Source organism: Pseudopipra pipra, chromosome 3, assembly GCF_036250125.1.
Source record: "Pseudopipra pipra isolate bDixPip1 chromosome 3, bDixPip1.hap1, whole genome shotgun sequence".
NCBI lineage: Eukaryota > Metazoa > Chordata > Aves > Passeriformes > Pipridae > Pseudopipra > Pseudopipra pipra.
In genome coordinates, this window is record NC_087551.1 from 47,476,822 (window position 1) to 47,504,702 (window position 27,881).

The 27,881-nt window shown below is 37.7% G+C and overlaps 1 protein-coding gene across 3 annotated transcripts in view; it reads left to right on the forward strand.

Moving 5' to 3' along the window:
- PRKN (parkin RBR E3 ubiquitin protein ligase) overlaps nt 1-27,881 on the forward strand; it is a 782,243-nt gene that overhangs the window by 626,937 nt on the left and 127,425 nt on the right. For all 3 annotated transcript variants that reach the window (XM_064648967.1, XM_064648968.1, XM_064648969.1), the window contains one exon: nt 19,778-19,839. In XM_064648967.1, coding sequence (XP_064505037.1) covers nt 19,778-19,839 — 62 coding nt within the window. The remainder of the gene's footprint in view (nt 1-19,777; nt 19,840-27,881) is intronic.

The window sequence follows — 27,881 nt, forward strand, 5'->3', positions numbered from 1 at the left end:
TTGCATGTGAAATATGGAGAAATGAAAAACACTGAACACAGACCCTGCAGCTATCAACGTCAGTTGGATTTCACAGAGGATCTTGAGTGATAGGTCAGCCCAAAATTCTTCTTAGGGGCAAGGATCTTGTCAACATCAAGTGTGCTGTCAGTCCAGCTATTTAAGTTTGTTATTGTTTCTTATAAGTCAAGGACTTGAAGACATTTTTCTCTGGTTTTACTTAGGCAAACTTGTTCTCCCTGAGTTCTAAAGGACACTGCCGCAAGTTCTGACTTTGCTTCATCCACTTCTTTAACTATCCTGTGATGTTGTTTGGAAAGCTGTGTTCATGGAAAACCATTCCATGCGTGAGAGAGCTAATTATGTTCCTGTCAAAACTACCTATACTTGCCTCTAGATCTTATCTGTCTTTATCTGATCTTTGACACTTCTCCAAAAGGATTAATGGGAACAGCCCTAGAACTACCATCTCTTCATGTCTGCTCACAGAGCCTCCAACCCTTTGATCTTCCCAATATCATTATTATATATATTGTACAGCTCATGTCTGTGCCTGCTAACATGGGCAAGGACAGAGCTCATTTGTATATGCTCTAGCAATTTTTCAGTGGTCTCATGCTTCTTAGAAGCAACACATCAGCTGTGTGTCTAGCATATGGGGCAGGGGGCTTGTCACTGGTTCCTTCCACATATCTGTATACTACTAGGGAGTATAAAATTCTACTAGCAAAGTGTCCATATTTTTTCCTGCAGAGGGGCTGTTTACTCCTGAGATACATGCATTCATCTCTTCTGGTTTTGGATGTCGCCCCACATGCTGTATGAATGTTACTATCTCAGTGAGATCTCTCTGATAACAGCTGTCTCTCAGCACAGCCCTCTTGCTCTTCATTCATTCCTTGTGTCAGTGCGATGCTGGTAACCACAACTCCCCCAGAACAACCCATCCACTTTCTGACCTTGTCTGTCAGGAAAATATAGGCCATAGTCCTGCAAATGTAGTCCAGTGCCTGGGTTGAGGCACCACAATCAGTGTGTTAGTAGTCTGGCCCTGAGAGTTTGCAGGTTGAAGAAAACCTGACATGAAAAATAACTCTGCTAGTAAAGTGTGTCTTCAATGTTCTCTATTTTTTTCTATATGCTGCAATCCCTGTCTGCTCATCCTGTACACCCACTTTCAAATTTCCTAGTGAAAAAACTGTCCCCATTTGGTCTTCCCTGTTCACTAGCTACAAATGATTATTTAGGCTGCTGGTTTTTTGATCTACACTCCTGTCCAGATAAGCCCTCCTTCCTTTTTAGTTGAGAGTGTTCATTTCTGAGCACTGAACTCAGACTTATAACTATCATAGGAGAATATTACAGACTGAATAACCTGCAGATTGCATCCTGACAATAAAACAATTTATTAACAAAATTTACTTTAAAAATAGAGCTACTCTAGGCTCTAAAGTTTGTTTTTAAAATAGTTGCATTGCTAAAGCAGAAGAATGACATGAGATCTTTTACTTAAATGGCATCCTCTGGCTTTTTGTACAACCTTGAGAGCGAGTAATGAGCGGGCTCTAATAATTCTTTTTCCAGCAAACCAGGTAAAAAAGCGAGGTTAATTAAAGAAAAAGACTTTGAGAGAAAAGTCAAAAAATATGGAACTGATATTTTGTCATGCAGTTGTGACTGTTCTTTCTCCACAAAGTCATAAAGTGAGGATTCAGAGCCAGGTGGTATAACTTTCAATTGTCATTGCCTTCAGTGGAGGTTCCCAAGGTAATTGCATGGCAGCATTGCCTTATCATTGTCAAATACATCTTTGAGTCGGCTACAGATTGTCGGTGTATATATTCCTTAAGTTCAAGACATGGGATTTATGATCTTCTGTTTGTAGAGGGTAGTTGGAGAATTCTTTTTGGCAGTGTAATATTTTTTTATGTAAGATCACCAAGTTAGGCCAAACTCACAGCTCATGATGCTGAGAGAGAAAATTAAAATCCCAGTTTTGCATTGGTAATTATATCCATAGTATGGAAGAACATGCAGTTTTCTTGTTCTGCTTCAGCCTGCTCCCTTGGGGAATCTGCCATACAATCTGTATCACTCTCATACATGGCATCCTGTGGTAGATTTACTAATGACTATATTATCTGTTTAATTTGACATGTGCACCCACTATTTAACACAGTGGGGTTATTAGTACAAGGAAGGCTTTCAGCTCAACTGTAATATAAAAAAAAATAAATGTATCACCTTTGTGCAGCTAAGTGCAGCATACTTTATATAACCAGGATTTCCAATCAAAAAAGAGCTTGTCCTCAAAACACAAGAGATGAAAAAAAAACCTCAAACCAAACCTGTAGAGAGATCTGAGATGAAAGACTAAGCTAGAAATGGAGATTTCATTTTCCATTTATTATGGGTCAGATGCTGACTAGGTTTGAGGTCCTTCTTTCTCCTAGCAAAACCAAGAAGGCTGAGGGTACCACACAGATTGTCACATCCACGGGAATTTTCTGCATGAGTTCAATACAGGCAAGTTCTATGTGTTCAGGTTAGCTCACAAGGAACTTTTTCTCTTTATGAAGCTCCAGGGTTTCACATTTAAAGTATAGAGAGACCATTCTTCATAGTTTTGAAATTCAAGTCTATAACGCATATATGCAGAAGTACTTTCGGTCTCAGTTTCTCTTTGCATTGATGAAAAGACAAGAAGCTGACAGTACCATATACAGCATACAGCAGAACACAGTGCCTTTGCAAATACTGCGTATTTAAGGGTCACTTACCCTACACTTTTCTTACATTACTTGATGACATGCTTTGGAGACAGTGGACAAATTCCACTTAACATCAGTTATTGTCTAGTTGTTGAATTTCCAGTCCCGTGCCATTTCATCTGTCAGAAAATAAAATGATCCTTGTAATTTCCTTGTTATTACGTGATCTTTATAAGGAAATTACAAGGCTACTTAATACAGGGTAAATATAGTGCTCTTTGAGAAATATTTGTCCTTTAGAAGATAAAAAGGAGGAGGCTGATGATGGTTTTCTTTGTTCTTTCTATTTGTTTGCTATCCGGATCTTTTGTTCCTTGGTTCCAACTTTTAGATAAAAGCTTTTTTCCTGTGTTAGTTTTGGATTATCAGATTTATGTCCATTTTGTTCTCTGCCCTCATACCTCACAGCACAGCTTAGCTCCCGCATGCTTAACTCCTTAGACACTAGGAAAGGCATTTTGCAGTCTTGTATAGTGACTGCTTGCTGTCGGGACTTGTCAAAGCAGAGCAATTCTGGGGTAGTAGTGAGGCCAGCTGTACCATGCCGTGCAGTGCCAATGGGGCACACCATGCAGGATTTGCCATAGCCCTGTGGTCACTGGGGCAAGTCCCAGTGCTGAGGCAAGCTGAGGTGGAGCCAGGAAGGCAAGTTAGGCTAATGGAGTACATGACCATGTCCCATGTTGGCTGCAGTAGTGCCACACCATTACTCAGGTGCAAGGATGGAGTAACAAATTGATTCAGTTTACAGAGCTGACTGTCAGTGTGACACTGCTAGTGTTTTTGAACACACTTTCCAGTAAGGCTTCTTCAGAAGCGGAGGTGGCATTATTTGGAGTGTTCAAGGGCAAAAGCAGACAAAGTGGCACTGGTCTCTCATCTGTTGCCTCATTTGTTTGGCCTTCTGTTTGAGTGGTTCATTAAAAGTATCATCTGAGCACTAAGTGAAAATCAAAAGGGCAATTAAGATCTTAGGAACTATTAGGAATGACAAAATGTTATTTCTCTGTGGCAAATCAAGAGTGCACCCTGCTCTGCACATACCAAGTGCAGTTTTCGTTATTGCCTCTGAAAAAGAAAGTACTAACTATTGTTTAAACACAGAACAGTTAGGATGGCCAGAGGTAAGGAATATTTTGCATGTGATGAAATGCTTATTTTTAGGTTCTGACAAGAGATATCTGAATCAAGATGTCATGAAGTTCTCTAAAATCATAAAGGGAATGTAAAAGATTAGTAGGAACTTACCCATTCTTATTGTGTAAGAACTGGAGATAGCCATACAACTACGAGGCAGCATGTATAAAGCAAACCAAGAAAGCTGACCCACTGCAAATTAAAATTGTGGAAACTCAATGCTTAAGGATATTGTAGAGACCAGAAGTTTTCAGGGTTCTCAAAGTGACTAGATACATAAATGGAGAATTTAACTCTTTTCTTGTTGCTTATGCTTTTCTCATGGCATCTCTTACTGGCCTGTGCTAGAGACAGGGTACTGAGACATGGCTTTTTTTAGATTCAGTGCCTTTTTTTGTTGATAGTACTTACAGCCAGCTCCAGTTTCTCCCAAAGCAATCTTTTCCAAAAGACGGATGAGGAGGAAGAGGAAGGAGGAAGAAGCTGAATGATTTCTACCTTTTGTGCATTGTGGAGCTCAGTGTTGCATCTGTGTCATAAGTGTGTGTTATGTCCAACCAGTATTGTGGAGGTCCAGTTCAACCCACTCCTTTTTTGCTCTTGCTGACCTTTCAAAGATTACTTTCCCAGCTTTTTCTAGCAGACAGTAATGCTAAGAACAACAGTTCTACCATATTGTCAAGCCTATTATTTTGTGGCCCATACAGATGGATTACCAAGACCTAACTTGGAAGGTAGCTTTTTAACTATTTGGATGGAGGATTGCCTCAGCCGAGGGAAAAAATGCAGGCAATTACTTCTAACACTGGGTTTCTTTTTTATCTAATCTGCAATTTTCTGAAATACTGCTATGTCTTTTATCAAGAAATAGAGGCTAGCTGGCTTGGAAAATCTAAGATAAGAAGTTTCTGAGGCAGGAGTAATTGGTTGTGGTAGATTGGAACAAATTAGAACAGTGCTCAGTAGAATTGTTTACTGTACTGTGTACATATTGCAGCCACTTCCATCGTGTTTTCCTTCATCTGTATTTATTTATTTATCTATTTAATATTGAGATAGTCAGTGACATTAGCTTACTTTCCTAAATGAGACTGTCCTGAAGAACAAAGACACAAAGCATTAGCCTGAAATGTAAAAATGTTGCATGTCCTCTTAGATTATGCCCAGTCTGTCTTTAAATGTTAGCATTAACCTTCAGTTCAGTAGGATCTGTAGATACGAGACTGGAAAAATGCAAACTGACACTGTGGTGTATTTTTTTATTGCAAATATTTATGTTTGACTTCAGATCATGTTTTCTAGGTATAGAAAGAAGTTAGGAAACTATTATTGGAGTTGTTGGAGTTTCATTTGATTAAGCACCTGTCACCTGAATCAGTTTTATATCACAGCTTCTCTAACTCAGTGACCATTGCACAAAAAATATTGTACCTTTCAGGTGTTTGCTACCTTGATTTGTTATTGTCCCAGTGAAGGAGGATATAGTCCTAATGATCTCAGTTGTGCTGTGTTCCCAAAACCCACTCTCCATCAAATTCCAAAAGTGACAAAAGCAAAAATAAAGCTAGATAATGCTCAACAACCTTCAAAGGAGAACTATAAATATATGGTGAGAAACGGAGAGAGAGAGAAAAATGTGCATACACATTGCAAAGAATTTGTTGCAGCAAAGTTTACTTTTGCATTCAATGCCAGAGACTGCTTGACAGCAGCCACATTGTTGACTCTCTTATAATGACTGTAAGAGATGTGAGCAGAATTAAAGTGGAGAAATGGGTGAAAAAAACATGCATGTAGCACCCATTGGGGCTACCTTTATGCAACCTCCGCAATGGATAGTTGCACGAATGTAGCATCAATGTGTCACAAGTTAGGCAAGGCATACTTCTCGGCATAACCAGTAAAGCAGGGAAAAGCACTCTAAATGGAAAGTCACAAGCAGCTGTGAAAGCAGAGATAGGAAAATGATCAGTGACAGCAATCTGTAGCCAAACCTCAAAAATCCTGCTTTGCTCTTTTTCCGTCCTCCCCTGTTTCCCTCAGTAGACATCCATCAAAGTGCAATACGATTTCTGCTGGCCGGTTTGCGTCTTGGAACTTGACAAGAGAGGGGAGAATCACTTTGCCCAGAATCCTTGCTAAATTACATGAAAACAGGATTTGTACTGCATGTAAACTGTGTAAATCCAGTCAGCTTTTAAGTGGAAACCAATTTCATAGTGTGTAAGTATCATTGATTTGTTAATCTGACAATTTTTTTAAACAAGCTGATGTGGATTAGCCAGTTCTGATTGTATGTCTCTTACAAGTCATTTGAGTGCTGGATAGCTTGGTGAGTAAAGCACTAGAAATTAACCTTTGAGGCCCCTGCCTATAAATAAATTATTGATCCTTAAAAAAGAATCAGATAATCTCATTAGATGTAGTTTTCTGTAGTGTGAGTCTAAATCCTGCCATACAGAATCATTTATCGTAATTGATAATCTTTTTCCTGAAGCAGATAGGAGCTAAGCTGCAGTAGAAAGCAAATCCTGCAGGAATTGATGTAGAAGAGCAATATGAAGAATTTTCAACTGATTTGATGCTTAAGGGATGTTTTGTTTCCCCTCCAAGTATTTCTAAGGGCTTTTAGCTTTTATGTGTGCTTTTATAGCTGTATATCCAATAATTCTCAGTGAGGAAAAAAGTGTCTCTGAAATTTCATGCATGATGGTACTCTGGAGCCAGGCAGAAGTATAAGGAATGAATTTCTGATCCATGGCATAACAGACACAAGTGGAAAATACATAGCAAGCAGTGTAATATTGAAAGGCAGAAGTGATACAGAGTTCAGTACTTAACATATAAATGACTGCTTAGAAGTGCTTTACAGAAAAAATAGTTAATGTGGTGTCAAAAGGTAAATGTGCAGGCAATGAGACCTAGTGTTGTTATTTTTTACAACTGCAATTCAGTGATCTCCTGAAATGAAACAAAGTCAAGTGAGCATTTTAATGACATGAGAAAAAAAAAAAAAAAAAGGCTGGACCTTATCATTAGGTTCAATAACTTGACTTTCCATTTTGTAAAAGGAAAATAAAAACAGAGGACACTCATGTCTGAGCTCTGCTTCTCTGTCGCTGAGCAAAGAGGAGTCTGTACATGTGGGAAGAAGTGGGCTGTGAGGGGACGCCAGTTCTTACTTGGCTTATCAAGCTGCTTAAGTGTTAGCATCAAGGTCAGAGACATTCCAGTCTCAACTTCTAGTGTCTGCATCAGCATTCATAGTGCCAAACTATGTCACTGTAGAATCCCACTAGTATAAATTTTCAAAAATACTTTTTTCTTTTGTGATTGGAAATGATTGATGCAGCAATACCCATTACCAAAGGGAGGGGAAAAAACCCATATGTACACCCCTGCAACTCTCTGCATATATGAAGCCCTGTGGGGTTTCATATATGCAGTTAGTAAGGCTGGAGATTTGGTCCTATACCTGTCTTCAGGCTCACAGCTTAGGAACCCTGTACTGTTAATAGAATACAGGAAAAAAAAAAGTAAAGAAAAAAATGCGTATGGTCTACATAGGGGATGTAATTCAAATATTAGAAGAAATAGTGTCATATAGAGTGTCTGATTTAAAAACAATACATTGGACTTGTGCTAATGGAATTATTGTTAGTTTAAAAAAACATTAGACAAGACCAACTAATGACTAGGTGTGACATATCTGTTTGTAACGTGGTAAAGATCAGGGATAGATTCTGTTATTCTGGATTAACTCAGAAGTTATTCATGGCCTCGTAAGTATAGACTAGAAGGAGAATCCTGTAGTGTGGTGTGGCAGCTGTTCTATACCAAATTGCTAGCATAATCTCATGAAATTGCTTGCACTAATTCACTTCAGCGTACCGATGAGTCTGATGGCATAATGCTGAGCTGTGGGGGTTCTCTCCTGCCCTGTATGTAGTAAAGTGTATCCATTTTCACTGTGTTCCCAGTCCTGTGCAGCCACTGAGCTTCAGGTAAATTGTGACAGTCTTGGAAATTTATGATCACAGTGCTAGCACAGCATCCTTCTCTGACCCATTGAAAAGGCCTGTCCACCTAGCAAGAACTGTTTTCTCTTTTATATACAAGGGGAAAAATTAGATCAGTTTCTTGTATCCAGAGCAGATTTTTTTTTAATATTTTTCAGAAACCTGTGGGTATTTAAAAATAGATATTTCTCCATCAAGTAGAAATCATTCAGTATTTCTTCACTGGCAGTAGTGTACCAGTTTTATCCCTTGTGGTTAAAGTGTTTATCCCTGTTGATTATAAAAACCCACACTGAACTGGACTTCAGCTGTAGAGCAAAAATGATCAGGAATTTTTTTTGTTATTCTAAATATTTTTTCTGAAGTGTTGCAGAAAGAGAGATGGATGTTAAAGTGTTTTGTTTATTTCATAGGCAAATACTGTCATGCACCATAAAATGGATAGACCATCTCATTGATAGATCCAAAACAAAGCCTTCTTTATGAGAAAACACTGTATTGCTAATAAAGTGATCCCAACAGCCGAGCTTGTGCTGCTTAATTTGTTTCCTTGGAGTGATATTATAATTCTGACATACTGAAAAATCGCCTCGCAGAGACTCATATTGCATTTGTTGCTGACTGCATCTTTGATATAACATTTGTTATTGTAGTGCTTGGGGTGTCTTCAGAGGAGTAATATTCTAAATGAACCTGGCTGTATTATCCCTTTAATGTAGAGTAGAATTTTGCATTAAATTTTCAGCTTATTTCAAAGGTGTTTTGCCAGCTATTCATCACGAGTGGTCTGTTCAAGAATAGGGCCAGTATATCAATATAAAATCAGAAAAATCCTTAACACTTTCTCTTTGGGGAATCTCTCAGGTCATTCCAATTCTTTTCTGTTAGATGAATAGACAGCATGATCTCTTGTATTTATGGCTGCCTGTCAGGTGTTTTTATAATAGAAACATGAATCACTGTTTGTAATGCAGGATTAGCCTGTCTCATGCAATGTTATTAGAATTAGGCCTGACTAGAGAGCGACTTAATTTCTTTTTCTTCTGTATTTGACTTTAGTTTTCATCCCACACCAGCTTTTGCACTCTCAGGAACGCTCTCATTCTTATGTTAGAGCAAATATTGAAGAGCATATGTCTTATTTGTCTGGATTTGTACAGACAGAAAATAAGAGCAGTGTGTAGTCCCTCCTCAGTGGAATTCTGCTTTCTGGACTGACACTAAAATGTAAAAAGATTGTACTATGATGTCCTATTAGACCTCAAGACTGGATGGACAGTTTGCATTGAGCACAGGCATTTTTCATAATTATGTTGCCTGCAGGGTTGCCACCTGCCCTAATTTGATCTGATTAAGGTGAAAACCATCCTCATTTCATAAGTGGATTTTTGCCATGTTTCCTCACAGAGAACAGCAAGATATGCACACATGTATTGCTGCTGCAAAGTAGGAAGAAATATATTACAATTAGGTATCAATTAAGATTTGAACTCCATTATGAGAGTGCAGGTCACTTTTAGACAATTGCTTCATTCTTTATGGTTCTGGAAATGGTTTTTTCTCATAAAATCCGTATGAAGAAGAGAAAATCATAGACATTCATCCAGATATCTCTGTACTATTCTGAGAGACATAATATATTCTATGGCTTTTTAAAATTCTCTTTTGGTTGGATGGGCTTATTGTCCATGAACATTTATTTTTAGAGTAGCCTGGGCTTGCCTTGCAGTCTGAGTCATTTATGTAGCAATTTAAATATTTGTCTAAGCTCTCACTGAAAGGCTCATGTTGAAGTCTTGTAAATGCTGCTCAGATTAAAGAAATAGCATTTTTTATATACTGTTTATACAGAATGATGTCATATCCCAGGAAAAAAAGAAATGAGAAAGTGGAAAGAAAAGCATTGCTGCTTCTGGGTCACTGAATATTGTTTGCTATTGTCCTTTCTGCAATAGTAATTTTGTGCATGCTTATGCGTGTGTAAGCAAGAGAGCGAGATCGACATGTGTGCATATTGGGTTTTCTGTCAGAGTATTTTTTAGCTTGGCGTATTGATTTTAATGTACTGGGGACAGGAAATAACCTTTAAAATTTTCATTTGAATAGTCTTAAAAGCTAGTTTTGGAATTAAAGGGATGGAAAACTGTGCTTGTTCTCTGGCACCTGTCCACAACTTTCTTGATGGTGCAAAGGCTTATTCTACATTATGTAGTCAGTGTAATAACCTCCCTTAGTAAAATACAAATGAGATGGATATTTATTGCAATATGAATTGGTAAAACTGTTCTTTCTATCTGTAATTTCCCAAATTATAGGAGGACAGTTTCCTTAATTCAACTTTTAAAAGGAAAAGAAGAAATATTTACTCTCCAAGTCTGATTTTCAGCATTTGGACTTTAGAATATACTTCTCTTATTGAGCCATCAGCTGAAACATGGCTGTGTGAACTTTAATTTCAGCTTAGAAACCTTTTAGCATTTTCTGTATTGTACCTGCTTAGTTCTGGTATTTAGAAATTGCAGTCTTTTAAAGATTTGCCCTTCAGTAACTAGCAAATGAAATTCTTCTATAGTTACTTGTGCCTTGTGTTGACTTTTATTCAGGGATGGTTGGATTTTCCCTGAGAAGACAATCTCCTCTCTTATAGAGTCTCCACCACATGCTGAAAGCTCCTGACCTCTCACTTCCCTTCTCAAAGATACTGATCATCATCAAAGGCCAGTGCCAGCATGAAGGTGGGAATTTGAGAGAACAGAGTTTGCTTTAGAGATTTCAACTACATTTTGAATAAAAGATAAGAAAACCTTTCATGAATTGAGCTGACTGAGCTGAAAACCTAGCAAACTGAGAATGAAGACCTCCTTTCAGCCCAGATCTCTGCAATAGATTTTCACTTCCAAGGTTTATATGGCAGAAGGTATGAATCTTCCAAAAGAAGTTTAAAACAACTCTGTTGTACCTCAGTGGAAAAAAAAAATCACCTGGTTATGGCAGGAGCCTTAGATTTGTTGATTTTCTCTCTGATGTTATAAAGAAAGTGTAGGAATAACTTCTATTAAATGAGAAGCATTAAAAAATGTTTCCGTAAAATTTAATTTGACAGTAGTCGGTACTTCCATGAAAAGAACAGTGTCTCCTTTTTATTTTTGCTTCTGGAGCTACTGTATTTAAACAGCAAAGGTCATAGCTCAATTTTTCATTACAGATAGAGAGCATGGAATTTGTTGAGTTGCATGAGTTTGGTATTCACTGACTTTACAGAGAATAGCATGAGTGAATTTATACTTATAATTTAAACTGGAATATTAAGCAAGCAGATGGTACAGACTGTTCATCAAATATGTTTGCACTATTGCAGGGTTGCCCTGAAGTCTTAGTCTCTTGGGCAATACTGAATTTTTTTTTTTGTTTAGAAAATTCCCCCTTCTGACAGACTCTTTCAACAGTTTATCACATAGCGGTGCAGAATATACAGAAAACTGCCAAAAGTAACAAGCAGTGACTTGCTGGCATTGTGGAACTCAGTGCAATTCAGGATTTGAATGCTGATGTGACTAAACAGTACTTGTTCAACTGTGGTTTAAATGTTATTTTAAATATGCAAAAAGGAAGCAAGAAAGCAGGTTCTCAACTGAAATGGCAGGTCAGTATTTGTGCTGATATTTTCTGTGGTAAAGATTAAAAGAAAGACTTTAGTAGAAAATGGCTAATGTGGTTCATTACTTCTAGTCATTTGGCTTTAAAGCATCATTAAAACAAGCAGTGAGTAACAGCATAGTGAAGGCCAGAGTTGCATGCAGTGTGAGAAAGCCAGACCAGCAGAATTTGCTACAATCACTTTATGTGATCCTTTCCCAACTCTGTTGCAGTCCCTTTGTGGAATTCTTTCACAAGTACTTCTTGAGAGCAAAAAATGCCTTTTGTGTCTTTGGATGTTTTTGAATTTAAGAGCACACAAAGTTGTAACCTAATCATCTGGGCAACAAACATTTCTGATGACTGGTCGGAACAGGACAAGCATTGTGTCCTGGCAATCAAGCTTTCATGAAATTGTTGTGACTATTAGCTTCAGCAGCCTTTTTGGTAGCAGAATACTGTATAGGTCCTTTTACTGCCTTCAGCTGTCAGAATTCAATCAAGAAAAAAAAAGAATTAACATCATACTGTTTCACAGGGTATTAATCGGGAGAAAATGGGGGGTTTTTGTTGGGGGTTTTTTTGAGTGTTTGGGGGTTTATTGTTTTTTGTTTCATTTTTTAAAGAGAATAGGTTTCTTATTACAGATTGACCTTTGAAAAATTACCAATTGAATTTGTCCTTTACTGGCACAGGGTCTTTCTAACAAAGTATCGCATTTTGTGTGCATAGCCAATTTGTTTGCTAGTATGGATACAGGTAAGCAACATTGACTTAATTGTTGCTAAGGTAGTTTCCTTGAGCTGAAGAGCTGCCCCGCCATTTGTAGTTTCAGGCAGATTTTTAAAGACGTAGAGGAGAGACCTTCACCATGTTGACCTCTCAGTACAAAAACCACATGCAAGTATTACTTGTCATCTCTGATTCAGTGCAGAGCTGAGCTTTGCAATCTAAATGCATGCCTGCTGTCTTTGAAAGGACAGAATTCAAAACTTCTTACTTTTGAAAAAATCTTCTTTTTTATTTTTTTTCAAAGAAAGCACTTTAATGTATCTCTTTTTGGGCATATATTTGTTTTACCTTGCTATCTACTTATCTAGATTACTGTACAGAAGAATATTATCTGCAAACTGATGTTATCAAAATAGCATGAGTACAAGTAAAGAATCCCATGTAATTATTTACTTTCTTTTTTTTTTGTTTTTACTGGATATGTAATTTTTTTACACCCATTGTAAGGTGGCCAATACAAGATATTTGGGTACTAGAGGGTTTTCCCCCAATTTGCAAACATAATGCTGACTGCAGTCAACAGGATATAAATCATAAGATGCTTTAGTTGTCCAACCTGCTGAATGCTGCTTGTAGCATTTTGAAATAGATCTATATCTAAGACATATTATACTTGCTGAGAAAAGTTCTAATACCTATAGGTAAGGTGAAGGAATAACCACTGTGCATTGGTTGAACAAAAAGTGATTTGGTTTTCTTTCTAGGGAAAAAATAGTTGATTACTGAACCTACCCTAATAGCAGTAGACTGTCAAAACAGGTATTGGAAGCAGAAGTATGAGTCAATGGGTCAGAGAATTTCTGTTTGTAAATGCAGCTTGAATGCATGTTCAACATTAAAAATTCAGAAGGAAAATGAAGAAGACCTTTTTTAACCTAGTGATTGCAAGCTGATTTCATGAGAGGGTTTTTGACTCTGATATGTGATTTAATGATTAATGGTGGTTAGCAATAATTGATTTTCTAGATAATGTTGCATGCCCATGTGAATCCTCTGCATTTTCAGACCTGCAGATGTAAGGCATGAGACTTGAGATGAAAAATTATTCACAGGACATTTGTATCACCTTTCTTTCTTTAAAAATTAAATATTTTTATACAGAGGAAGATATCTGTAACTACAAATCTACAAATTAATGAAGTTTTAAGTTTGTCTACATTAGCAAATTATCTAGGTAGCAACAGAGAAAAAAACCCCTCAATAATTTACTATTTATGTAAGTACTGCTCATGAGTGTTGTAAAAAATTGTGAAAATTGCTATAGTAATACCCTTCTGTAGGATCTGTGAGAAAATACTTTTACATATTTTCACAATGCACAAGCAGTGCATGATAGGTTTATGTGCTTATATTTTGTAAATTACATACTTGATATTCATATCTTTTTCTCTTTTCAAGAAAATATTTATGCATTCCAGACATGCTCCTTAGTTTTGTTCACGTTCACATAACATCAAAAATGAGAAAAGGTCACCTGAAACACCCAAATATTTAATTAACACAAGCACAGTGAAGTCACTTCATACTTTGAAATCATTTCAGTTCCCGTAAGAATGACTGCCCTGTCACCAATACAGGATTGCTTTTTACTGGAAGAAACACAGCAGAAAGGCGTGGATTTTTACAACGGTATTCCAGTTAGCTGAACAGATTGGAAGAGACTGGGAAAATGATGTAACAAATTAACTCACACTAATTATGGTATTTTAAACCTGTTAAGTTTTGTGTAAAAGTCTAGCCTGACCCTATCTTTTTACCACCGTTTTCATTCCCACTGTTATACACAGTGAAGGGCTGTGCTCTTCCTGCCATTCCTGCTCGCTCAACGGAGTCATCTGGTTTGTGCTGTGTTGAGTAACTTGTACCTTGCATATGGAGTCCCAAACACTGTGTCCCACTGTAGCTAGAGGTTAGCTCTGCTCTGGATGGATACCTGCTATAATAAACACCTCTGAACTTCAGGATTCCCTTGGATTCCCTTGCCACCATTCCTTGCCGTGCATGCATGGTAGGCCAGCGTGCATATATATATATATACATATACATATACATATATATATATATATATATATATATATATGTGTATGTAAAATCATTGCTATATTACAAGTCCTGCCATTAAAGTGCTGCATTTCCAGATTTTTAGGCTTATGTTTTTTGAATATGGAACATTTTTCATATCTATACTCAAGTCAGGGAAAAGAAAGAAAAAAGACAACACACCCATTAATTTTCTAAGCATGAAGTGGTTATTCTCAAGTATTTGAGACATTTTCCAGTTGCAAGCTTGGTTTAGCAATTAGCACTATGAAAAGATATCCTTTGAAGGACACTGATGGATATTCATACATGGTTATGTTCAGAGCCCACAAAAGGATGTATTTTTCAGAATTAAGAAGTGTTGATATGGACATAAATTCTAAGTGAGAGAAATGGAAGTTGTGCTGTGTCCGTAATGTAAATGCTCGGTTTGCATGAAGCTAAATACGAGGCAAAATTTACATGCTCAAAGTTAAACGTGTGGAAGTGATTGGGATTGGAGCTGTTGGGTGAAATTCAAATAATATAACTTTAAAAGTCTAAAAGTTACTTGTGTAAATCTTGCCAAATCACCTTAGACTACTCAGTTAATGGAGATAAGTGTATACTTTTTTTTGTGCTTGTGTTAATCATGGGAATTACCCTGTGAAGGTGTATATTCCTTCAATTGCCTAAAAAGGAAGCATGCAAGATGAGATATAGAAGAATTGATAAAGAAGCGTGCAAGATATTAGATTCATACAGCCAACATTTTGATGCTTAAATGCATTGAATTGAATTTCACCCAACTATACCATTTTGGGAAAGATGAAATTTAAAATGCAAATCACAAAATAATGCTGCAAACGTATGGTAAAATATGTAGCACAGAATCCTGCAATGGGGATATATATGTTTGTAACTATGGTCAGTGAAGACATTTTCACAAAATATGCTAAGCTGGAAGGGACCCACAAGGATCATCAAGTCCAATTTTATGATTTTCTATGATTCTCTGAGGCTAAAATTCAGCCAGGGTGCCTCCATCCAGTGCAGGCAGACAGGTGTAACAGGACAGCCCCAGCCCCAGACACCTGGCACCTCCCTGGTGCTTATGGCTAGGGAGGGGAGGGCTGTGGGGAGCTGGAAATGAATCCTGGTGCAGGAGGGTGACTCAGGGGCTGACTTGGGGTCCTGGGTTGGGAAAGTCAGGGCTGGTGGTACCACCAGGGCCCTGACACTTGTGTTAGTTCTCAGTTGGCCGTATTTGTATCAGCAGTCATTTTTTTGCTTGCATTGTGCCAATTTATGCAAGATTAAAGGGTTGATTTAATTTTTCAATTGCCTTCTCTCTGGAGAACATAAGTTCTTCATACAAAGTGACAATTTTAAGCAAAAACAAAACCAGAAGCTAATTCTGTCTGAGAAAAAAAATATGTGAAGATTTGGGTAATTAAATTGATGGTAGTTAGAATCATAGTTTAATTATATGTGTAGCTGAAAATGTTTGTTCAGAGCAGTTGAAATCAAGGAATTTATGATGTTAGGAGGCATTAAACTGTCCTTCCTAAATTTGGTTCTTTATTCTTCTCTTTGAGATATATATTCTCCCATGAACAGATTAAAAGTATCTTTATGAAGAGAATACTAGAACATAAATTGTAAATTTACAGTTGCAAATTTCTGTAACTTTAAATATACCTTTCATTCCTAAGTGCAGCATTTGGAGTTAAATAGTAAATCAATATGGGAATCAAGCAAGAACAAAATTATTCAAACAAGTAATCTGGGGTATGATTAACATTTAGAAGCAAATAATATGCTTAAATTTAATATAAGTAATAAATACTTAAATAGAGGCAAAGAAATTACTTGTTGTGAGTTTATAAAGCTGCTGGTGCTTTGAACTGGATATCAGCCCTTCATAATTCAGCTTCCTGCTTAGGCTCAGGCTCATTCCTAAGACATCACATTAGTTTTATGGATCTGATTGCTTTGAGGTCAATGGAGCTATGACAGAGGAAAAAGTGGTATAAAAATATTAAATACTTGCATCAATTTTATATTTCTTACATCGTGCTCTGACTTCACAGTTAGCAGAAACCTGAAACAGTCATCGTAGCTGAGAACATACGAAACACATAGGTTTGAATGTGAAAGAGGGAACTAATAAGCAATTTAGCTGCCATTTTATCAGTCTGCAGATGTCCTCAATCCTGAGTTTTGGCTTCCGATTAAAGGCAATTGTCCATGCTTTTGCATCATTTCCTTTTAACACTCTTATGTGTAATTATTGATTGATTTATTTAATATTCCAGTTCAGTTTATGTCTGTGGAAATTTCATGAAGGCTTGCACTTTTCAAGTAATATTTCGAAAGAGGGAAATGGAAAGTTTCAGTAATTGTTGAGACCACTGATTATAAGGGGTTCTTTACTACAGAGGGCATAAAAACTGATCCTCAAAGCATTCTATACAAAATAGAAATCTGTAAAGTGCAGATTATTTATGTCATTTGGCATGTGCTAGCTGCACATTAGAGATTTATAAATACATTTTTCCATAGATGTTTGGTGTGTACGGTTTGCCAGTGAACCCGTCGGGTGCTGTGCTTAACTAATAATTTTCAAGTAGCCACATGTGTTTTCATATACAGGAATATGTTGATGGATATATGGACAATTTCATGGGTGAGATGACAAATAGTTCTTAATGTTTTTAGCAGAATAGGTATTTGTTTTAATCTCTTTACTTTTTATTTATGGGATGGTTATTTGTCCATTACCTTTGTCTCTAGTCAGAGTGCAGGAATTTAACATAATCCAGGACTTTTTCAAAACTCACAGATACGTGGTAAAAATAGATTACAGTGTTATGCCATGTTTTACAAAGGTCCACTTACAGAACAGGAGAAATTAAAGTAGAAATGGTAAGCATCAGAAATACATTCAGGAATACAAAAAAAAAAGAAAAGAAAAGGAAGATTTTTTTTTTCTTGAAATTATTGCTGCTGAAATGTGGCAATCTGAAATTACTTCTTACAGACAGCAGACTGTTAAGATGTGTCAGTATGATTCAATATTGCATGCATTTGACGTTTCTGAACTCATTGCTGGAAAGCATCATGCCAACAGTAACATAGTTTTTAAGCTCTCTCTCCTTTGCTAGTAACTTTAGGGTCTGTTGTATAATCAGCTAAGCAGGATCCAGTGAAAGTCTGAACTCTGAAAAGATTGAAAACTAAATCAGGCAAGTCTCTGAAAAACAGACTATACAAAATATTGTACTGGGAAGAGAGGATGCAGCAGTGGATGACTAGTAACACTTGAACATGCATGTTTTTCATAGCATCATAGAATAGTTTGAGTTGGAGGGGACATTTAAAGGTCATCTAGTCCAGCCCCCCTGCAATCTTCAATTAGATCAGGTTGCGAAGAGCTCTGTCCAACCTGACCTTGAATGTTTGCCGAGATGGGGCACCCACCACCTCTCTGGGCAACCTGTTCCCATGATTCACCACCCTCATAAGGAAAACATCAAGTTTTAGACATTAAATTCTAATTTGAAACACAGAGAAGAAAACAGCTCTGAACTGCAAGTCAGGCCTCAGGTCAAGAAGTTAGTGAGACAGAGTTGATACATTCGCGGTTTGGATGAGCTGGAAGATGGAGATGTAAATCCCAGTGAAAAGGACAGAAAAATGCTATGCAGCAGTGATTCTGTTGTAGGAGTAGCAAGGACAACTTTAAGTGCATTAGAACAAGAAACAGAATAAACACTGAGAGCCTAAGCATGGAGAAAATAATAAGAGAAAATTAAAGGTGATACATGTGTTGTGGTCCTACAGGTTGAGGAGAATAAAGATGCATTAACAAAGAATCACTTAGAGCTAAAACTCACACATTCAAATATGTGAATATCCTTGTATGCAAGAGGAGGGAAGAGATGGGTGAAAAGAAACCTATAAGAATATCATAGATTTTATTGAATGCGAAGAAATCTTAATATTTAATAAGACAAGTTGTTAATAGAAAATTCTTACTATATGCTTAACACTGGACCACCTTAAAACTTGTCTACTTTTGTGAGGGTTTGCTGATGAAATTGTGTAGATGGTACATTCTCCAACTGAACCTCCTCTAAATGGAGATAAAACATTTACCAGCAAGAAGCTGATTTGAATATCATTTAACTCTCTTCCCTAAGTAGGAAAAGTTATACCGGTACAAGACTTGTACTAATATAATTGTGTCTGTAGCATGTTTTTTGCCTTTTTAGTTGTTACTTTCAAGTGCAAAGGCTTTTCCTTCTATATCCATAAGACAGATATGCCAACAGAAGTTGTGAGTGTAGGCCATGTCTCATTGGCTCTGAGTAAAGCCACAGTGCTGACGGAGATTTCCTGACATGGCCAAATTAATTTGTATCCTTTTAATGGCAGTCATTAAGACTGACAGGTAGCTATTTGTAGTTGTATCAGCAGAAAAGCAGGTTGTTAAAGATCATAGTTCCCATGTTCTGCAGAGAACTATGCTTTTAATTCCTTATAAGTAATTTTCTCTCTTCAACAGCAGATGCTTCAATTTATGGTAAAAAGAATAAAGCCCAGATTGCTTTCACAGTCTGCACTTTCATCCCTTGTCAGAAATTAGTCTGGTAATGTACGAAAGTGGTGTACAACAGCCTTGGATTTCATCATCAGGAAGATAACCAGAGTCTGAACAGGTCAATAAAGTGCATGGCAGATAGCAAGACATATTCTTTCTTATTGGCTGGTACAGATGTGAAAGTCTGTAGTGACTGAACATTAATCTCACTGCAAAGTTCTGGCAAATCATTCCCCCCTCCTGTGTACTTGGTTTGCGTATTAACACGTGTGGATAACAACTACATATATGTGAAATGGTTTATATTTATGACAGCCAAAATTAAAGTGATCTGTGGGGCCTCTGAAATCCTTCAGGGAATCAGGGGAAGCCTATATTATGCTTAGAAATGAGTCCAAACCTGGTATGTGAATCAGAATTCAGCTTTGGGCAGCTCAAGTGTTTTGATGTGAGATCCTCTTTTAACAGGCTTTCTGGCTTACACTAAGGGTTGGCAGTATCTGGCAGACAGTGCTGCCCTTTTCATCTTGCTTTTGTTTGTAGTCCTTTGGGAAAAGGGCTAAAATATTCGGAATATAACCTTTCTAAGTGTTCTTGGTAGCACACTCAGAAATGTGGAAGGATTATTTGATAGAGGGCTTTCAGCATTCTGGTGCCTGCAGAACCGTGGCTAATCTTTCTAATCTTCTTTATCTGAAGTAATCTGTATGTTCTATCCTCTCTTCGTGTATGTGTCTTGTGCCGAAACTGCACTGACAGAAAGCTCTAAAATGCTTGTTTTTGTTTCTTTCCAACAGCTGGCTGTCCAGATTCCTTGATTAAAGAGCTTCATCACTTCAGAATTCTGGGAGAAGAACAGGTGAGTTAGCATCTGAAAGGCAGCATCTTAATGTCATGAGAGATAGTCGCTAATGAGACAGTTTCATCTCTCTCCAGGGAGACAGAGTGTATCTCATGACCCCCAATGACCTGAAATGTGGGGAAAAACCACACAGGAGTTCTATGTGAGAGCTGAGGTTTTTTTCATTCTGTCCGTCAGCCTTGACAGGTTATTAATTGGTACATCTGCTACCTGCCACAGTTTTTCAGCTTTTGACTACAGCAGTAAACAGACTCTCTAAAGCAGCAGATAGACAAACGGTCTGACTAAGGGATTGGCAGCTACTCATGATATTATCCATCTCTTTTTGTGGTCTTTTCTCTCTTTTAAAAGAGTGCTTCTCATAATTATAGCTGTGCTTTGCACTCAGAAAACTATTTCTGTAGAGGGACATTTGCATAAATTAAGTATACTTTAAAACACAGGATGGTCAGTTGTTATTTTGTCAATAATGAAATTCACATACAGAGATACTAAGAAATGGTCTTAAATTCTGAGACACAAGTTGAATTTTCAAATGCTCAATGCTTCCGAAATTCAAGTTGTCTTTGCCTCTGAAGTATCCCTTCTAAGGTACTAGTTATAAAGCCTGACTGCCTGAGATAGAGCTGCAGGTGCTAGGGACCTAGTGGCTGAAAGCTCAGCATTAGTGTGTTGTACATAAGAATATCCATGTCTTTTAATGAACCAAGGGACTTGCACAAGGTTGTATGAGGGCTATGACAGAGGTAGGAGCAACTCCTGAGATGTCAATTCAAAATCTTATTTCTTAGTTTTTAGATGAGATTATATTGTCTAGAACACCATGTTGCTTCTCCTTTCCCTTTTTTATTGGAGTAAGGGCTGCTGTTAACATTTTCTAGACTTCCAATTTTCCTCCACCAGCCCCCCACATCAGAGAGTCACAAGCCAGGTTTCTCAGGGACTCGACTTTTCCTCTGTAAAAAGGCAGCATGAAGGGCAGTACGGGAGGGTCTATCTGACAAGAATTGGAAAAAAAAAGACAAAAAACAGGCTAGGTCAAAGTTGATACTTCCAGCAGGAATCTGGTGAGATGGAAGACTTGGGAAGAGGAAATAAGAGAAGTTATGACCAGAATTGATGGGGCCCAGACACTGGTTAGAGCTACCTGAAAAATGGAGGGCAGAGTATGATGAAGCCTGGTTAGACTAAGAGATGGGGTCGGCTCATGGAAGAATCTAGGAATAGAAACCAGAATGATAAGGATAAGGGTATAACAAGGACCAAATATGGAAACTTGCTTGGTAAATAAAGGAATATCTGCACTTAATGAGCTGCATGAGGAGGTGAAGCTAAGCAGAGTAGGAGGAGTGGAACAAAAGGAGAAATTTGAAGGAAAAGTAAGGAACAGCTAAACCAAGAGACTGCAAGTATGAGAGAGAGGGCTGAACCAGACAGACTTGACAGCTCCACTGGCAAAGCTCTGGAGTTGTAGACCTTAGCCTGACTAATGACCACTGACAGAGCAACATATTTTAATTGATGGACTTTGCAAGTAGTGACCATTGCCATGAGGCTTGAATTATTCAATTAGCCCATACAAGTTTAAAGAATATTGAAGTTATATTCTGTCCCTACAAAAGCATTGTAATAATGAGTCTACTGAAGACCACAGTAGATTTTGTTTGAAGTTAGCACACACTTTGACAGTCAGGAAGTAAGTTAGTGCAGAAACCAAGATTAAAAAAAATGAAAATACATATAAATGAAGAAAGAAAGAAATTTCAGGCAAAATCCTTATTCGCATGACTATCCATTTATTTCTTATATTTATTTAGTTAGATATTTGCTTTTTAAAAAGATCTGAAGCGTGTCTTTTTCTGTTATCATGCATACTAGATAGAAAAAAATTATAATTAAACACTATTTTATTCAGACTGCTTACAACTTCAGTATTATAAAACATCATTTATTTTCTTCCACTCCAAGCAACAGCCAAAGAATAATAGGGACATATTCCTGCTTCATGTCTAATCTTGATTTATTTTTAAAGTGCTTATGTGTTTAAGGCCAGAATATAAAAGCAGAATGTACTATTCTGATAATCTGTTCTGATCTCCTTTAGAATACACATTACATGACTTTCTTGGATTAATTCTTGTTTAAACTGGAGTATATTGCCTAGAAAAACATCCATTCTTTGTTTACAAATCACTTGCAGACTTTAGATCCTATTATACCTCTCAGTAGTGAAAGACAAAAAATTCCCAGCTTCTTTTCTTCCACCACTCTCCCACCACCAGCATGCTTCCTATGTTGGATATCTCCCATTCCTCAGTGTCCTTTGCATTTCCAGTTCCCTTTGTCTGTCAAAAGGCAATAGATGATCGTCATAATAAAATGTTACCTCAACCTATGAATGCAGCTCAGAATAAATCACCATAGCCCTGGAACAGGACTAAAAAAAATTGCTTAAACACAAAAGGGATTCTGTTTGTCAGTCAGACTGTCAGCTAAATAAGTTTCAGACAGAAGGAAGGAATCTTTGGGTTTAAAGTGGAAATTCCCACTGGAACTTGTGGGTTCCAGTCAAACCACTGGCTGCCCAATAAGAAATATAATTTCTCTTCTAGAGATTTCTATTTGTTCGCCTAAGAGGTGTCTTAGTGCTTTTGGACATATGTGGGCATAGCTCAGATTCAGCTCAGAAGCCATCACTCTGCTTCCCAGACAGAAATCTCACTCTGTGCCATTGTGGGCAATAATGTGTTTCTAGAAAAATAACTTTACATGTGACTGTGCTGAAAAGTAATTTTTTTGCTTAAACCCAGTTTGCCAGCAGTTCAGATAGTCCTGCATCATGAACTCCATGAACTCAATGATCCATGTTATATATCCGTTACTTCATCTTCTCAAACTGTTACAAGCTTTATCACTGATGTTCTATGTTCTTACTTTTCTTCCAAGTCACTGATAAAAATTTTAGATGGCATAAGGCCAAGAATAAAAACCTTAAGGACCTTTTTGGAAACACATCTGCTTAATAATTATTGCCCATTTACAGTTATATTTTAGACATGCCAGATAGCTAAGTTTTCATACCCTTAATATATGGCGTGTCAATTTTGCATCACACTAGATAATTAATTGAAATGCCAGACAGCAGCAAGATAAATACCTTAGTCTGCTTCATCAACTGTCTTACCTTTATTAACCACATTTCAGTCAAATTAAGACCAAGCAACAAATCGCTGGTCTCTACCTTTTGTTCACTGAGTATTTCTTTCCTGTACATGCTGATCATATAAAATGTTTATTGTTGTCATTAGGAGAGAAAGGTTTTGAGTGGCTTTCAGGATCAAACCACATGAAAATGTGTCTGCTTGTCTATCTGAAATATCTTTATATAAATGTAAGCATTGATGGAAAACTGATGCTGAGAAAAAAAGGCTATATGTTTAACTAGAAGTGTGAAGCGTTGCTGATTAATATTTCCTAAAAGGAGTTGTGTACTAATAAAACACGTTCCAATAGTCAAACTGCTTGGTAGTCTCCTGGACACGTAAAGTTTTCATGTCTTCTGTTCCCTGAGGGAATGTATGTCACAGGGAAACACATTCCAGCTGGAAAGTCTATCTTTTAAGGTTTAGTTGGTGGCGAAAAGATGGTTTTATAGGAAGATGTAATCATAGTCTGTGTGGTGAAGTAGAAGAGTACAAGCTTCCCTGGTACGTGATACACATTATGGATACCTAACTTACCACATAAAACCAGCTTCCAGAGAAATTAATATGCAACACAAATAGATTTAGCAACAGATTGCTACGCCACTTGATATTTGACCCTTTGAGAAGATGCCAGAGAGTCTGAGCTAGGAAAAATCTCCAGAAGCAGCTTTAACTGCTTTCTTTTGGACCCCCTTTTTACAGACTCTCACAGTCCACAAAGGTCTGTACAAGACAGAGACAGTCTGCTGGACATGCAGTCCCAGGAAGGGTAAAGCCTGAAGCTTTCTAATTGCCCATAGGTCTGCTGAGCTTTCTCTTGCAATTTGATCTCACTGCTCGTAATCCCTCTTTTTCCCCACAGCATAATGAATGCAGCCCAACCTACTGGCTAACTGCTTCATTTCATAAGTAACTGAGATATACTCAGGATTGGGATGAAAGATTTATTAAGTCAGAAGCTACTGAGAAATAGCACAATGTAAGAAAGTTAGTCTCCTGCAGTAGCCATTTGCCCTGTCAGGCTGACTGTCTCTGCAAGTAAATGTAAATGGTTCTACAAGCACGGATAGTACAAACTGCTTACAAAAATATGCTAAAGATGCACTAAATATGGGCTCTGTCCAAATGCAGTGGAAGGCAGGTAATTCAACAAGCCAATGCCAGAGACAGCAGAGAGAACACCTTAATTCAAACCTAAACACTACAATATATCAACATAGCAAGATGACTTACAGTGGACTATTACGGAGTCTCCCTAATGACTCCCTGAGAAACTTCCCTCTTGCCCCCAAAAGTGATTTAAAAAAAAATCTTGTTTAATTGTTTAAATGTAATATTGCAATTCATGAATAAAATAGCAGCTATATCTGAAGGATGGAAGGGAAAACCAATAACACAGGAGCAAGCAATTTGCTGCTGTTACCTGAGTGCCCCCAACAGGTCACAGCACAGATGAAGCAGATGACGTGCTAGTGGCAGGAAAAGAAGCTGCTAAGTTATGTATAGCTGCACTTCTCTGCTATATCATCTGCTCTGACAACTTTGCAGAATGTATCGGCCAGTTCCTTGATATTTTGACAGGGCAATGATCAATTTTAACAGATTTCTCCTATCAGCTGCTACTGCAACTCATATCACTGCTCACTTTTTCCTTAGTAGTGTTGTGAGCGTTTATATCCCTGGAATCTGAGCAAGCCTGAATGGGGACACTTCCTCAGCCCCCAGCCCCTCACCCATTTCCTTGCTAGCTGGGGAAAACTTATGCAAAGGAATATCCTGTTTTGGAAATCTGCAGATGCATATTGAAGATGCTTTTCAATGGTGATGTCAGCTTGTGCTAGTTTTTGCTGTGAGCTGTAACTTTAGGAGATATGAAAAGTCAGTATTAAGAGCACACAGTGTGGACAGAGGTCATTTAACATTAATACAGGTTTTGACAGATTTTGTATACAATATGTGTGTGTGACAAGGTTGATTATTTTTTATGCTTGCAATATTTACTAGAGGAATTTTTTTTCGAGTGTGTGCTACAGAATATTAATATAAAGTCAGTCTTAAAGTAATTGATATATATTTACTCATTCAGGCAAAAGTAATGTCATGTGACAATTCTAATTAATTAGCTGAGTTTAGTGCAGGAAACTGTCAAATATGATCAACAAAATGCTTCTGAAGCATTTGTGGGTCAAGATTTTTTGATAACTACACTTGGAGAAAATATAAGCTACTTCTCAATAATTCACATCAGTTAAAGAACAGAATAGATTTTCACTGAATAATTTCTCCAGTTCGTAATTACTAAAACAGAGCTATTTTGTTAGTATTCTCAAATCTATGTTTTCACAAGTAGACTTCCTTACAGCTCTGCTGCTTCCTGCCCAATCCCCTGGCTTCAGCTACTACTCAATGTTGAGCAATACCTACACATATCTCTCAGTTCCTTCCACTTTTCTGATTATCTGATTTCTCTCCATTTCATTTGGCTCACCTTTTGGAGCTGTCATCACCAGCGCATCATTCTCTCTCTAAAACTGAGCTACTGCATTCAACTCTTGATCCTCTTTACACTATGTAGTGAGTTGACTCTGGCTGGATGCCAGGTACCCACCAAAGCCACTCTCTCACTCCCCTCTGCAACTGGACAGAGGAGAGAAAAAGAAACAGTGAAGGATTCATGAGTTGATAGAAGAGCTGGGAGAGGTCACTTACTGATCACCTTCACAGGCAAAACAGACTCAAAGTGGGGATATTATTTAAATTTATTACTAATAGGATAGAAGCAAAAGAGTGAGAAATAAAATAATCTTTAAAACACCTTCTCCCCATCCTCCTTCCTTCCGTGTTCTCCCTCCTCCCTCCCAGCCATGCAAGGGAACAGGGAATGGGGGTAACAGTCAGTTGTTTTCTGCCACTTCTCAGGGAGAGGAGTCCTTCCCCTGCTCCCATTGGAGTCCCTCCCACGGGAGACCTGTCATGGACCTGTCGAGTGTGAGTCCATCCCTCAGGCAACAGTTCTTCCCAAACTGCTGTCCTGTGGGTCACTCCTCCATGGGGTGCAGTCCTTCGTGAATGAGCTATACCAATGTGGGTCCCCCACAGGGGCCACAAGTCCTACCAGGAAAAAACCTGCTACAGCATGGGCTTCTCTCTCCATGGGCTGCAGGTCTCCAACAGGACTCTTCTTGGATCTCCCATGGGTCCTTCTTGGGTCTCCTCAGTTTTGTCTCTCCTGGATTATTAGAACTTTATTCTTTTAGTTCTTGTCATAAGAAGGATATCTCTACTTTCTTACTCTTTTTTTAAGTTGCTGTCCATGCACTAGACAAGTAAAAGTAATTTATTTTTGGTTCAACAGCTAAAATAAAGAATTAAGAGAATGAAAACAGAAGGTACTTGTGATCAAAACTAATTTAAAGGATATTTTTTCTGTCAAAACCAAAAAATATGTCATTTTTAGTAGGATTCAAATTTCTCTTCCACCCAGCTTTTACTAAATTCAGAGGGAAGATTTGAACCCCAATGTTCAGGATCTGAGGTGCATGTGGAAGTTAGGACTTCTTCCATCCCTCGGATTGCTTTGATCTGCTTTCATGGAATATGCTTGTATTCATTCTTGTGACCTGAGAACTGGAATTCCTGGGAGCCAGTATCTACTGCAGTGAATCTCAGTTCCACAATTTGCAACAGCATCAGCTGAAGAGATTCCTTGCATTAGTTACAGCCTTGATGGTTGTTACTTTAGGGGGAAGAGGAATGTGGATTTGAGCTCCACAAGGGTAAGAAGTAGCTGAATGTTTATCTCTAGCATTCAGTCTGTTCAGACTGATCCCTCAAATACCTGCTGGAAGACCACAAGTGATTTGTAAATACAGTGCTAAGTCCGCTTTCTTCACAGCATCATGTTACCTCTCATATATTCAGTTTGATTTCCAATACAACCTGCCCCAGTGTCCTCTCTTCTGTATTTTCTATTTTCATACTCCTCACCCTGTGCTTACCTTCATATCATTCTGCAAGCTGCAGTCTTTCTTTTTTTTTTTTGCCCCCTTCTCTACTCCAGTTTAATTTTGTCTGTGAATTGTGGTGCATTGGTCCAGTTAGGAGTTTCTTATCGAAAAATTTTCTTCAGATGACTGCCTTACTGAATTTTCCATGACTCTCCAGTCAAGCGAATTCCAGCCCTTTAGAGATGATTCTCTTTCTGGTGTCCTTTGTGGTGCTCCTGTGGGAATAAGAAGGAGCTGATGCTCTGAACTTGGTCTTCCAATCTGAGCACTGGCCAGCAAAGGAGCCCAGTAACTCAGGAAAAATAAATCAAGGATGCTCCATGGAGAGCCATGTCAGTCCATCAGTTTTTAATCCATATTTTAGGTGACACTTCTGTAAGAATTTTTACTAGTCCAAGGGATACTAAGGGGTTTGTACTGTAAGTTGCCTAATTACATTACAGAACTAATTCTTGGAGTTTTTGTATGTGTGTAATACGTATAAATAAAGTGCTTAGTCTACATTATGGACTAATAGCCTCCACAATCTAATTTTGAAACACACAGATGGTTATTTGATTTATAGGAGCAGTAAAAACAATCTGACTACAGAAAGTAGATTTTCTTTCCTCTGAGACTGTTATATGCAGTTAAAAGAAACAAGTAATTGAATTACATTTCAGAGATTAGAAATTTTGGCTTTACATCTACTGTTAAATTTTTGCCCAAAGTTCTCTGCGAGGCTACTAATCAGCAGATGCTTTTAGGTGTGAAGAGAAAAAAGGTAAATAAAGAAAATGATACCCAAAGGGTAAAAGCAAAATTAAAGTAGCTCAAGGCATGTGTG